The following is a 14,588-nucleotide window of genomic DNA, read 5'->3' as shown; positions in this document are numbered from 1 at the left end:
CCCGTTGTATTGTTAGTTTAAATTGGATAACTGTATAGGATATGAAAATTTTATCTGACAAGTGGATAACTCAATATGATATGATAAAATTTTAAAATCTAATCAAATTTCATGGCCAAACAGAGATATTTTCAAGTGAAAGGTAACTAACTTATACAAATGGACTTTCCTTAGATAAACCCCTTGCTATATACATTGGTAAGTGAACTCCATATAATTGAACACGCGAGGGATTGCTACAAAGGTACTCAAAATGGCAATCCCTCGCGTGTTCAATGACTTTCCTGGAATAGTAAAGCTTCAAGCTTATGCTAGTTCGGAGAACAAGGCTTCTCATAGGGTTTTGGAGAAGGCTGTATTTCTCTACCAAGGTTCAATAACAAATTATAGAAACACTAAGAAAAATGCAAATGTGGTTGATTTGGTAATTTATAGTTTACTATCCACAGACTATGGGGAAATAATAACACTCTGTTAAGTTATATTTTTCCCCAACGCATTTGAGTCTTTCAATTTATGTTTTACTACAATTGTGTAAAATGTACTTGCTATCCCTACATTAATAAAATTTCTGGCTCTTGTTACTACTTTTGAAGTTCAGATGTGCGGCTTTGGATCTGTATTTAAATTACGCAGCCTATGATTTTCGATCTGAACTAGCAATTTCTAATGCGATTGGCTGATGATTATAAGGTTTTAGGAATAGAAAATTTTGGTGACTTGTTCCAAATCAAGTGAACTTGTGCTCCTAATGAATAATTCGTGGAAAAATAATTCTGAGATTTCCCTTGCCTCTTTTCGTTGCTTGCCTGATTGCAGTTTTCTCACTGGTGCATTTCATTTGTTTTGCCTGATTGTAGTATAGACATGCGGATGCTAAGATTGATGTGTGAGACATACTAGAAAGGATAAGATTAGGAATGAAAGTTTTTCGGGCCAAGGTGGAAGTGACCCATATGGAGGATACACTTGCTAGAAGTTACCAACGATAAAGTTATATTATATCCCACGCGTACGGTGCGACCCAATAGTCAAAGATATGTGTTGAAAATTTTTCATGTATGTCCAAACCATGGTGGCCCATGAATTTCCAGCACTGAAGAAGTTGCAAAATTTAACCCATGTAATTGAAAATTAGCCATCAATGTAGAGTATTGTAGTATGATATAAACGATTGAGATATTCAAAGTTGTACAAACTAAAGAGAGGTAGATTTGGCATAATACGTGAGACATTGTACAGTTTGAAGACAAATCATATATTTATTATAAGTGACAACTTAGCCTCTGTTGTATAGACTATACAGGGATTATGTGCGGCACCACCCCGTTATTTCGAAGGGGGTTTCAACCAACGAATTTATGGTCATTAAGACTATACAACTCAGAAAGACAACCACTTTCTTTGGGATCAACTTATACACAACCACTATACAAGAAGGAGCACCACTACGGTAGCTTTCACTTTTACTTCATAAAGCATCTCTGAGCTAAAAGCACCATTTACCCCATTTGCCAAGAGATAATCTCTGTCCTTCCGTTTTTGCATAGGAACGAAACCAGAAACCAAACACCCAAACCTTCCTTTTCCCAAGTGATTAGCCTACATTAGCACTTGAGGGAGACCAGAAAATTTAGGGGGTAGAATTTACTGAGATTTCCTGAGGCAAGTGGGAGTTCAGCTGATCCACATAGGCAGGAATGACAAGCCGTTGCAATGGTGTTAAAGCCACAGTTAGCTGTGCAAATGATGGACGCAAGTTTGGATCACTGGAAAAAATACATGTACGAGGTAATTAGCATTCTGCATCTTGAAAAAGAAAAAGAAACTTAAAGGATAATACAGGTGCATGTCATTCTTACGTTTGCCAACATTCCCATATTATTCTTGCTACTATAGGATCAAGTTCCTTGGGAATTTCAAGGCGTTTATTCTGGAAGCCAACAGCTCCCACCACTTGCATAGGATTCATTCCACTCCAAGGTAATCTCAAGGTTGCAAGTTCCCATAGAATGACACCAAAACTGTAGATGTCACACCTGTCAAGTGACCAAAAATTTTAGCTGAGGAACACATAGCATGGAGAACTCAGCAAGTACAAAATCTGCTGCAAAATAAACACATGTTCCAAACTTAGCCATCTATGAGCTCATTTCATCCTAGTGACCAAGAATACCACAAAGGAAATGTTCATTCAGGAAACCATGTTTAGTTCAAAATTAGGATACGGAGTGTCAAAAGAGTTCAACAGATTACACCACTACAACTCCTCCAGGTTATATTCACTATTTTATAAGTTTGGAACTACGTAACCAAGAATTGTATCCTGGATGATGCGTTCCATTTTTGGAAAATATAAGGAAAGTGTAAGGCTGGCATTTGAATCCCAGGCAGCAGATGAAACAAATCCTTTCTCATACTTGCAGAGATGGTGCAGCAGTCCAGTTCCATGGGCATAACGACTATCTCAAAACTCAACTTTAGCCAAGTAGAAATGTAAATGTTATAGCTGATGTGGATTATGAACCCCATTTTTGGTTATTATCCAAGGCCAGGTTGTTAAATTGTCCCACATTGATCAAGTGAATGGGATTATCTTATTTTATCTTGTGCAATCCTCATCCATAAACTAGCTTTTGGGGCTTGAGTAAGACCTAAGGTCTATTTCCTTGAGGACTCCTATGTTATGTTGTTCATGCTCAAGATTCCCTGGGTATGCGAGGAAGTGTTAGATTTCCCACGTTATGTCTCATTATATGCCTTAGGCAATCTTCACTAATGAGCTAGCTTTTGGGGTTTGCATTGGACCCAACATCAATTTTCTTAACAAAAGGTAACAAGTAATATAAACATGATGAACAATGGCATGCATGCCTACCATGGAGGTTGACAGAAAAACAAAAAGGTCAAATTTGTAAAGGAAAAATTAGAACTACAAGAACATCTCTACACAGACTATGAGAGAAAACATGGAATTAGTAAAGAATATGTTAACTCACTTCTCATTCGAAGGTTCATTGCGGAGAACTTCTGGTGCCATCCACTCAGGCTATGGAATGAAAAGACTAGGTTAGACAATAACAAAAGCAAGTGAAGAAAGAAAATAATTATTATCCAAACTTCACCGTAAGGTAACACATGTAACCAATAGAAAACAGTTATATTGTTCTCACCGTTCCAGCTGTTGATTTGGAAGACAAAAATGTGTTGTGCTTCAAGCGAGACAAGCCAAAATCACCTACCTGCATTCCAAGATTCAAGAGTTACTAATAGTCCCTTCTAAGACATCCGACAAATTAAGGAATGGTTCAACAGAGATCCAGAGTTACTAACAGAAACAACCACAACCAAATATACACCCCCTTCAAAATGAACATAATCACACAATTGCATTACTTTCTTTTCATTTTGCTGTCCTAAATTCTTGAATTGAAGAAAAGGCTACAAAGGTTTGCTCACTGAAGCATTAAGGGTTTACAACCAACTCAACAAACCAAAAATAAGATCCAACTTTCTTTTTTTTTTTTTTTTTGATAAGATAAATAAGATCAACTTTTTAGTAACTGAAAAATCCGCCAGGGCCTGTTGGGGAGCAGTTCGAAGCCCGGTGGAAAATTAGGTCCATCCTTCCCACTTCTCTCCACTTAAATACCCAACTATGTCCACAACAAGGTTCAAACTCACGATGTGAGCTAATCCATACATCACACCTTGCACTCAACAAGACACAAAGGGAAAAACTAATAAATTTTGCTTGCTCAAAAATAACATGAGTTCATGCAAGGTAACAAGAAGATAAAAAGAAAGCGAATTACCTTAACATTCCAGTTCTTATCAACCAAAAGATTAGGTGACTTCAGATCACGGTGAACAATTGTAGGGTTGCTTGTATGTAAGCAATCCATGCCTTTTGCCTGCACAAGAGAACCTCAAAGATCAACAACATAAGCAAAAAAAATGCTGATCAATTCTTCCCAAGATCCAGCAATATTGATCATGTAAAGATGTTGAACCATACCACATCAAGGGCCATTTTGATTCTCCGCCTTTCATCAATTTGAAAATGCGGACGATGAATTATCCGATATAAGCTACCTCTGAAAAGCATGGTATTTTGGATGAGTAATTCATATTTCACAAGTTTTTTTTTTCAAAATCACTAATTGCTTGCCTTAATTAGATACTATTTAATAACTAACTATGGCTGAAAGAGACTAACAACAATTGGCACTTTGTAGTACCACAAATCAAACACAATAAGGAAAGAATTTTGCATTCATCTTTGTAGTATTCACATCATATTAGAAGACAGTTCTTGGAGAGCTCTCAAAAACCATATAACATGGAAACAGTTATAGGGTGAGATAACCAAAGGTCTATAATAAATAAATATTAATCCAAATGGTAAACCTTCTTTTCATTGATTCGTTATCCACAATCACTAATAAAGACACCTAGACGAATATTTATGTTAGCTGAATGGATATGAGAGATGCCATTGTTTGTAAGGTTTGAATCATTAAAATCTCAACACATTTAACTGTTTTTGCTTCTTTTTTTACAAACACTTATTAGGACTGAATGAAGAACTTCCACAGTGCTACATATAGGGAAACTATTACAACGATTTATGTGCAATATAAAAGAATCATGCTCTCTTTGTAATTTGTACCAGTGGACACTAATTTTACATGGATTGCCAAACCAATATGAGTAAGATACAAGTAAGTGGTACACATATATTCGACTTTTACCACTTAAATGTATAGTGAATAATTTGCATCGAGTGCTTGCACCTACCCCATATCTTTTCAGAACAAGTATGTCGAAGGAAAAAGTCCACAATAACCAAAATCTTACTAATGATGGAAAATAAGGAAGAAAAAAGGGCTGTTAGTTAAAATACAAACATACCGTGGTAGGAACTCAGTGATAATAGAAAGGTGGGGAGGCCGAGTGATAGCACCCATAAAACGAACAACATTTGGATGTCGTAACCGACGCATGATACGCACCTGCCATGAAGAACTAATTATGTTAATTAATGATGCATTTCAACAAGAAGAAAGTTTAAGCAGCAAACAAAAGAAATGCGACAAACATTACGTATGACGAATATCTCTTCAAAGTACACAAGATGATATATCCGAAACTGATTAGCAGCTAATGTAGAAGATCAAACCTACTATTCTCGTCAAACAAGTATCCTACAAAAATGAAACTGACAAACTATAGCTGAAAGTTAATCATCTTTTCCTGCATTGTAAGATCACAACTCAGCTATAGAGGTTATTTATTAGCATGAAAGGAATGTCATGTGTGATGCCAGGGAGAATTGTGCATGCTTTGGAAGTCTGGGATAGTTACAGCAGCTTCTCCAGACAGAAGGAGAGATGGAAAATTATCCCTGTTTGTATCTGGTGGACAGTGTGGAGAGAAGGGAATCAGAGATGTTTTGAGGACAACTACAATTCTATTCAGAAGCTGAAAATGAATTGTTTGGTGTTGTTTTATTTTTGGTAATACATGGAAGATCCAGATTCAATTATGGATATGTTAGGATCCTTGTAAGCTTTTGACATAGCATTAGAAGATCTTCTCAGTAATCCCCTTGTAATTATGGATACCTGCAGGATTTTTTTTACTGCAGGACGGAATACTGTGATATAATTTTTTTATAATTGTGGTGTCCAGACCAATTTTCGTGCACTTCAACTAATCCCACGAGATACCTGTGAGCTGTGACCTCCCACCAGCAACAGGTACAGGGAACTTTATCCCCCCATGCTAGGACAAATGAGAAAAAATCACCTAATGTTTATGTCACTGTTGGATTTGAACCTGATATTACTGTGATATAATACAAATGTTATCTTTTCAAAAACAAAAACGAAACTGAAGTGATATAATACAAATGTTATCTTTTCAAAAACAAAAACGAAAACTGAAACAAGAATGGAAGATACACAAGTCATGCTCGTGATGGGAAATATTTATTCATATCATTTTTAGGTAGTAAAGACAACAAAAATGTTCAGTGACACTAATTTTCACATCCAAATAGAAGGGTAAGTCAATCTTTCTATAAATAGAATGGAGGAAAATATCCAAGAGTACTTCATTCCAATTTTTACAACTCTTTTCAAGTTGGTACTATACAAAAACTACGACACCATTAACTAATAATATCATTCACACACTTCTCGCAATTTTCAAGAATCCAAATTATTTTTGCTACTCAAACTTAAAACTTTGATTTGTTGTCTTTTCTATCAAACTAACTTTTCAACCACTATCCTAATGTTCTCTTCGTATGTGTCTTCTATTTTTGGCAAAACAGAATATTAGTTGTCATGAGAGCATCCCCTGGTCAAATTCAATCTCAGTCAAACGATAATGGAAACATCCAACAGTCAGACCATTTGAGAGCCTTGCACGACTTTTGAGAGTTAACGACAGGATAGAACAAAAATGATTGGGAGAATTGATTACAACTGTTACAGATTCATGTTGGCACTAAAATACCCATAAGTCAAATTAACAACTTAAACTCGGTCTTCAGATAGATTATGTCAGCATATATAGTTTGTGGGCGAACCATCCAAGACTCTTGAAAACAGACAAGGAGTTCTGTTACAGCTACAATGGACTCCACCACAAAGAACACGATGATGTTAAAAAGAGGTTATGCCAGCAGACACCCATAAATGCAAAAATCAACAGCTACTAAATCTTCCCTGTCGTCAAACAGGTTTTCGGATCTATCATAAATGTGAATGGCAGTACATTTCTAGAAGTGATTATACAGAACCAGAAAATGACAGGACCAGCTTCTTGGGACTATGCAGGCATAACCTCTTTAAAAAATTAGAAGAGTACTGGAAACCAGAACATGTTTCCAATACTCTTTAGATTATTTAACTTCAATGCAGGCATCAAACAGTAAGCATAACAGTGCAGAATCCTAACCTCTCTCTTAAACTCAGCCAACGCTGCACCTGAGAAATCCTGATCGAGAAACTTCTTTACAGCAACCTCCTGTTATAGACAGATTCACAAGCAAACGCACTCAATATTTAATAAACTCAACCAATTACGTCAATACCAAAGCTTTCACTTAATGACAACAAAATATTTGATGATACACAAAGCATACGTTAGAATATTGGAATTTGATGAAATGTGACACCTACAGAGGATATATAGCAAAGAACACACTGACAACTCAGAACTTTAAGACACTTATCTGATTCTAATTACATGGCTAGTAACAATTAATTAATAGGAATATGAAACAAAACGCTCCTGGGAATATTTGAAATAAAATCACTTACAGTGCCATTCCAATCTGCATGGTAAACCTCTCCATAGGAACCTGAAAATGGAACCAGAAATTCAGAGTGAAGAAATCATTCTGAGAGTAAACCCATAATATTACCTATAAAGATTCCAAATATTACCATCCATTTTTTGTGGATATCTTACAGCATATTCAAAAATTGATAAATAAGATTAGAATATCAGTATTATGATTGCTTCCAGAGATATCCCAATAGAAACTCTAGATGTATAAGCAAAGAATTTTTTATGTACTGACACTGTAAAAGATATTTACACAATCATGTATCTTATTAGGTAATTACAGGTAAACCTCTTGATAAGCATCAACTGGTGATCTGATAAAGATAGTAACTAACCTCCCACCACAAGTTAAAAGTCACTGATAGTGTTTAAAATCATTACACTGTTAGTGTATATAATTTAAACATAAAAGCAAAATGATAAAGTGGGCAAATCTTTGATTGCATTCATGTAGATGGAGATGAGAGAGTAAGTTGAGTCCCTATTTATTTTCACCTTTATGAACCAAGCAACTGAGTAATCTCCAACAAAATATTAAACCTACATTAACAGACATCCACACTATTCACTCCTCATGACAAGCACTAGGTAGAAAATTTTAGAAAATTTCACATTTATTATTCATTTCCCCATCCAATGGATGGAAATGATTGGAGATAACCAAATATTTTTACTGGCCCCACCCACACCCAAGGAAGTATAAATCTTAATGAAACTTCGGGCTGAGATGTAGTTGTTGTACAAATATAAATAAATATGAGGTTTGAATGCATTTGCACAATATCCAACATTGTCATCGCAAGATATTTCAGTCAAGACAAACAAAGGCTTACCAAGACCAATCCTCTCGCCAATGACAAGATCTTCCCATGGAATTTCACAATCACCAACATCATCAAATACAGGATCAACCTGACTTGGACCTAGATTTCCTGAAGAAGTTGGATTTTCTGGCTCCTTCAATTTAATATTTGTTCCTATTGACTGAGCTTGCAAATTTCTTGTGTGATCACTTTCCACAATAATATCTTCTCCATATGCTTGTGTCCTATTTAACTCATCACTCTGCAAACTGTGCCCCTCCCATTGACTTGTTTCTCTATTATTGTTTTGACGGTTCTGAACAGACAACCTTCTAAACTCAAGCTCAGCTGATAATCTGGAACTGTTATCCCTGGTGGAAGCAACCTCATCATTTCCTCTATAGGCAGGCTGTGAATTTCCATGTAACCTGGAGGTATCAGTGGAAGACTTCTGCGGTATATTTGAGCTGGTAGATGCGATTGATGATATATTATACCCACTAGATCCACCGTTCTTCTTTGGAAAAAGTCCCTCAGAATCAGATTCGTTTTTCCAGGGCACCTCATTGGGTGCATATCGATTTTTCCACATCATAGGGGCAGGAGGCCGTCCGGGGACCAAAGTATTTATTGGCTGTTGCAATTCACTGACTTTGTTTCTAGCAGGATTTTTCTGAAGTAATGTGTTGCCAGAGCCTTTTATTTGAAACGGATTAAGATCAGCGAAAAGATTTTTTGGATCCTCAGGGTTATTCTGATCATAAGGAACGACATTTACATTCAACCTCAAGCCATCACCAGCTGCATTGGGTCCACGGCCCCCTTTGTACAAAGAAGTTCCAATTGCTAATGGCAAAGTCCAATCAACCTGATTAGAAGATGGTCTTTTGTTGATTCCTGAAGAATCAGCAGTGGAGCTACCACCTGCATCGGAGATCGAATGAACTGATTCTATCTTCTCGGGCTTAGATCTACTGGAGAAATCATCTCCTAACCCAGAATTTTGACCAGATAACAAGTTCCGTCTCGGGTAGGAAACTCCAGAATCACTATTGGACGGCAAACTTGGAATCTTGTTCAATTTCGGACTGTTAAAAGAAGCATCCTTTGCACTCAGAACATCAGCTGGTATGAGTGTGCCTGGTGCTCCCATGAGATCAACCAAAAACTCGCTGAAGGCAAAGAATTGATTTAGAGACTGAAATGTAGAGAGCTACACAACAAAAATCAATAAAATACAAATGTCGCAATACATGCACATCTGCACAATAATGCATTTGCCGCAGCAAATAAGAGATACAGTTTGAAGTTACAAATTTAGAAAGATCACGTGTTTCATGAAATTTCATAGATGACTATAGTTAGATTTGAGAAAAGCTATTGAACTTCATAATTCACCTATCATTTGGTAACTTCACAATGTTGACAGCATCATCTTCGACACCAGTGTAGTGACTCCCTTTAACAAGTCTACAGGGTATTCCAACATGGTCAGCTAGTACCTGCCTCAAGTAAAAACAACAGCAATGAAGATGATACAAATCTGATTAGACAAGAGACTAGTCACTTAAATGCCACAAGAGGATAACGTTGCCAAACTTCAATACAAAAGTTCCCACTAAATCATACTTATATCTGATTAAAATAAAAGAATTAAACTCAACCCTCTCAAAGAATACCTTTACAAAGTTTAAGAAGTCAAAAGCCAGTTGAATGAGGTCACAAGTACAGAAGACTGTGCATGGTTTGAGTTGAATTGTAATGGTGCAAGGTAACAAAAGCTTTGTAAATTAATGACGCATATTAAATTGGCCCAGCTCCAGGTAGATTACAACATTTAAAGATTCTTGAAGATAAGAGGCAGTACCTCCTAAGTTATCTGCTAAATGTATGGAAAGTTGTGAAAGAGCACAAGCATCTAATCCAAAACTTTAAAGTAATAGATGAAATATCCCAAGACTTAACATGAAGAGCATAGCCTTATTATCTATATTACCTATGAGATAAATCAAACAGATTTAGGCAGAAGAATCATTTTAAATTGTAACAATAGCTTTCTACATTAAAGGTTTTCCTTGTTAGAAGCCCATCATGGTAACAGTTAGGTAAATGGTTTATTGTCATGATTCAAAAGTCCTTAACTGTTGAAGAAATTGTAATATTTTAAGCAAAAGATCCTCGACACCTATTTCCAAGTGTAAGCGAGCTCTGTTCAAACATCAATTAAGTATATCTAATCAACGGGAAGCCAAATAACATTGCCTCTATCCAATGCTTGTTATTATGGATTGCAAGTTATTCAATCCCTCTGTCCCAATGAAAGAAACAGGCACAACATTTTATTATGATAATCACCTTAAAAAGCAGTGCACGGTGACGTGAAAGCCCAATTTTTAGGGATCCGATTGGTAGCACACTGGTGTGAAGTGATGTCCTCAACTCGGTGCTTCTTTCCATCCATTTGGCCAATATGATATTTGCATCCTTTACTGGCCCACCTAAATGCCCAGTTACAAGTTCAGAAAGCCTTAGTACTAACAGACTAATCTCACTGGCAGGGCAGTCCAATGTAAAACAGTGTGCAATCTGCATCAACTCTTCCAAGGAGGGGTCAATTCTCTGATTAATTATCACACCTTCAAAGTTAGAAGTCCCAGGATTTGTTTCAAGTTCAGAAAGAGATGGCATTTTCCCACGACTTGCTGGATCTGTAAAGAGAGTATATACATCATAGAAACCATCAACAACTTTCTCCTCATAATCCATCACACCATAATCCTGATAAGAGGGTAAAATAAGTGAGACAAAAGATTGGAAACCAAATTATGAGAACCAAACTGACAATCATCTTCAATAGAAAACATATTCCAGGAATTAGCTATGTATAGAAATTATTAAGCTTTTACAGGGGAGACCAAAAGGGAATAACACAATCGATAAAGTATTGTGAGGAAAGGAACCTATTCAAATCTTCAAGGTTAATCAAACGACAGATAACAAGACAAATCCTCTCGAACCCTAAAGATACATGTGCCTTTCAAATCAAAAATAGCATGTCGGTGATGTTAGGTAATCATAGTCTTATCACCTGAACTTAAATATCCATTATAAGGAAAGTTTAAACTCAAATCAGCTAAGAAACATGAGAATCTAAATAAAGAAAATGTGCCTGCAACTATGCAAAATCTCTGCATCCCTATCAAAAGAAAAAAAAAGACAAAACATGTAATACCTTAACATCCTCACCAAACAGTTCCCTTGTCAGACCTCTATTTGAAAATACAGAAATACAACAAATAAATGTAATTGATATTATAGTTGGTAAGGTGCTGCAGTGCTTGAGCTTTGGATAGATCAGCACCCCAAGTTGAACATTTTTGCTTGAAACACCCAAGCTAAACTACAAATTCGTATCTTGGTCTTCCATGACCATCCATCCAACAACAACATACTCAATTGTAATCCCACGAGTGGGTCTGGAGAGGGTAGAGTGTATGCAGAGATAGAGAGGGTGTTTCCATTAGACCCTAGCTCAAGGAAAAACATTTCAAAGTAGATCAGAAAAAAGAAATAGAATATTATTAACATGGATTTCTTTTTCCATGACCATCCATCTGAATCATGTATTTCTTTTTCTTAAGTTTTCTAAACCTTGAGCGAGGGTTTATCAGAAATAACCTTTGTGCCTCTACGTACACTCTACCCTGTCCCACAACCCCACTTGTAGAATTTCACGGGTATTTGTTGTTGTTTATCAATATATTAATAACTTTTTTTAAAAAAAAGGCTAACCCTTCTTCACTTCAGTTACTGAATCTAATCTTTCTACAAGTTACATTGTTTGCGAAGTTTACAACTCAAAGTGCTACACTACCGTGACACTACAAAAGGACATAAAAACAGAGATAAGGAGATATTCTCACTTGAACTTGAACTAATCACAGATAGCAAGTTCAATAAGACCATCAGCTTAATTAGCAATGTGAAATTATTGGAAGCAAATTCCACAACAATTCAAGAATTTTTTCAAGATTTACCCAATACTGCCTCGATAGCAAGTCCGCAGCGGCATCCTCCCTATCACGTGCCAACTCAACAGCGCTTCGCCCTCTCCCTAGTATCTGACCGTTGCTTGAATTAACATCAGACAGAGCTTGAGATTGCGAGGATGACACACTCAACGCTAGGGCAAGTTGCACCTGATACTCTTCCTCCGAAGTATAATAGTCCTGCTGTCGATTGATCGTCGAAATATTCCCTCCTCCACCACCCGCACTCACCGAAACAGCAGTGGTCGCCGTTGACGCATTTGAAATCGTGGGAGGACTCGACGGTGATTGAAGAACCGAACTGGAATTCCGATGATCGGTAGTACATGACGTCGAAGACGACGATGATACACCCGCTGCCGGCGAAGATGACGAGGATACCGATGAAGTAGATTGAACGTCGTTTGATCGATTTGAATGATGAAGCTTCTTGAAAATGTGTTTCATCGTTTCTCTCTCTATATCATACCTTATTTTCCCCTCTCTCTATTAGTAAATATGTGTATATACAAATCAACCTCTACTACTACAGTTAGTCTTCACACTCTCTCCTATTGACGGTAAAAAGGAAAAAGGGGATTGTAGAGAGAGAAAGAGGGGAGGGAAAACTTAGGGAGGTGAATATTGGGGGTGACTAAACTAAAAAAAAAGGGCATGGAGTTGAGCGAATTTACGGGAAATGACATTAACGCGCTATTTTTACTGAAATTTCTCTGTGTGCCTCAAACGTAAGGAAAATGGAACATTCTTACGCAGTACAACTATTTCCAAAAGTAGAAGACAAGTATGAATGGTATATTTTGTCAACAGATTACATCAATAACTATTAAAGCAATTTCAAATAAATTGAGTCGACTATATAAAATAATATTATAAAAAAATATAATCTTTTTATACTTTTAACTAACATACAAAATTCCTAACAAAAACATGGTGTTTAACTTTGAAATTATTGATTATATATTATAAATCAGTTGAATTAAAGGAATCACTACAACTCAATAGTAATAAACGAATGATTGGAAACCACCACTATAAACATGCAAGTCAATTATCAACTACTGATTTCTAAATAAATATCAAGTAATAATAACTTATGTCGATGAGGAGACTTATTTCTATGTTATTGTTGATGAGGATTGAGGAGACTTTGTTTCTTTGTTATGTATTTACCATTTACGTAATAGGATTATACCATTAATGAAAGAGGTAACCATGTATACAAATCCTATAAAGTATAGAATTTAAATTGAACTAAATAGAGAAATTGGATTAGTAAGAAATTCAACAATAATATACCCAATAAAATTTTTAAAGTGAAGTCAGGAAAGATAGAATCTACACAAATTTAATCATTACTTTACAAAAGTGGAGAGATGGTTTCCCAACCTACTTTATTTACAAAATATAACTTTAATCGTTATGAGCTCAATGCACATTCTTTGTTGTATTCAGGGGTGAATTTAGGTGTAAAATTTTAGGTCACCGAAACTCATGGTCATCCGACTAAATTTGATATATCATTTGTATAATTCTTAAAAACATATTAAATATTAGCTAAAGGAACACATGACCAAAATAACCTGATGGTTTACTGGTCTGAGGACCTATTTTCAAGATTAATGTTGCTAGTTTGAATCCAGCGAGCGCTCAATTTACCTATTGTTTTTTTAAAAAGGGTCTATTTTATTACAAAAAATGGCCCATATATATCTTTTTCATCTAATAGAAGTGAAAAAATTAATTTTAAATTAATTTTTTTATTTTAATTATAAAAAATCCATGTAGGGGTATATTTGATTTTTTTTCACACATGAATTATTTTTTTGACTTATTTAATTAACATTTTTTGAGTTTCTTATTCATATTTCTTTGTTTTTTCTTTCACTTTAGTGTAAAACTAAAAGAAAGAAGTGTGAATGAAAAAAGTGAAAAAAATAAGTATTTTTTTGTGGCTATTTTGTAGTTTGAATATTTTTTTGGCGCCTATATTGTAATTTAGTTTTTGTATCTATGATAAATTCTACAATAAAATTAGTGGAAAAATAAATTTGACCGTTAAAATAATAAATCCAAATTAATCGTTGAATAAAAAAAGTAAAAAAAAAATGAGAAGATCAAATATACCTTACATGAATTTATTTTTTTAGTATTAATTTTTGCATTCCTTAGAGAATAAGAGTATATGTGACTCATTTGTATGACATTATACAATCACTTTCATAACGAGATGTATATCAACTCTTATTGCAAAGTTAAAGAGTATATTCAGTTGTTTTCTCTACAATTTTAGATTGTATTCCAATTTTCCTAAATTCAATATTCATCCTACTAGTGTTGGAGAGTTTTGTGGTTCATTCAACGTCACATTTCA

The 14,588-nt window shown here is 35.4% G+C and overlaps 1 protein-coding gene across 1 annotated transcript; it reads right to left on the bottom strand.

Annotated features, from left to right (window-relative positions):
- Positions 1-1,182: 1,182 nt before the first annotated feature.
- On the bottom strand, positions 1,183-12,793 carry LOC102604394 (serine/threonine-protein kinase EDR1). The gene is made up of 13 exons (XM_006347751.2): positions 12,203-12,793; positions 10,521-10,943; positions 9,564-9,667; positions 8,196-9,337; positions 7,335-7,375; positions 6,970-7,038; positions 4,915-5,015; positions 4,019-4,097; positions 3,816-3,914; positions 3,174-3,242; positions 3,000-3,049; positions 1,863-2,039; positions 1,183-1,769 (listed from the first exon to the last, which is right to left on the bottom strand). Exons 1-13 carry the CDS (start codon positions 12,659-12,661, stop codon positions 1,634-1,636), a joined length of 2,949 nt encoding a protein of 982 aa, XP_006347813.1. The 5' UTR covers positions 12,662-12,793; the 3' UTR covers positions 1,183-1,633.
- Positions 12,794-14,588: the final 1,795 nt, after the last annotated feature.

The sequence above is a fragment of the Solanum tuberosum genome, unplaced genomic scaffold, assembly GCF_000226075.1.
Source record: "Solanum tuberosum cultivar DM 1-3 516 R44 unplaced genomic scaffold, SolTub_3.0 scf00092, whole genome shotgun sequence".
Lineage (NCBI taxonomy): Eukaryota > Viridiplantae > Streptophyta > Magnoliopsida > Solanales > Solanaceae > Solanum > Solanum tuberosum.
Note: the sequence above shows the minus strand (reverse complement) of the source record. Positions and strands in the feature narration are given on the sequence as shown.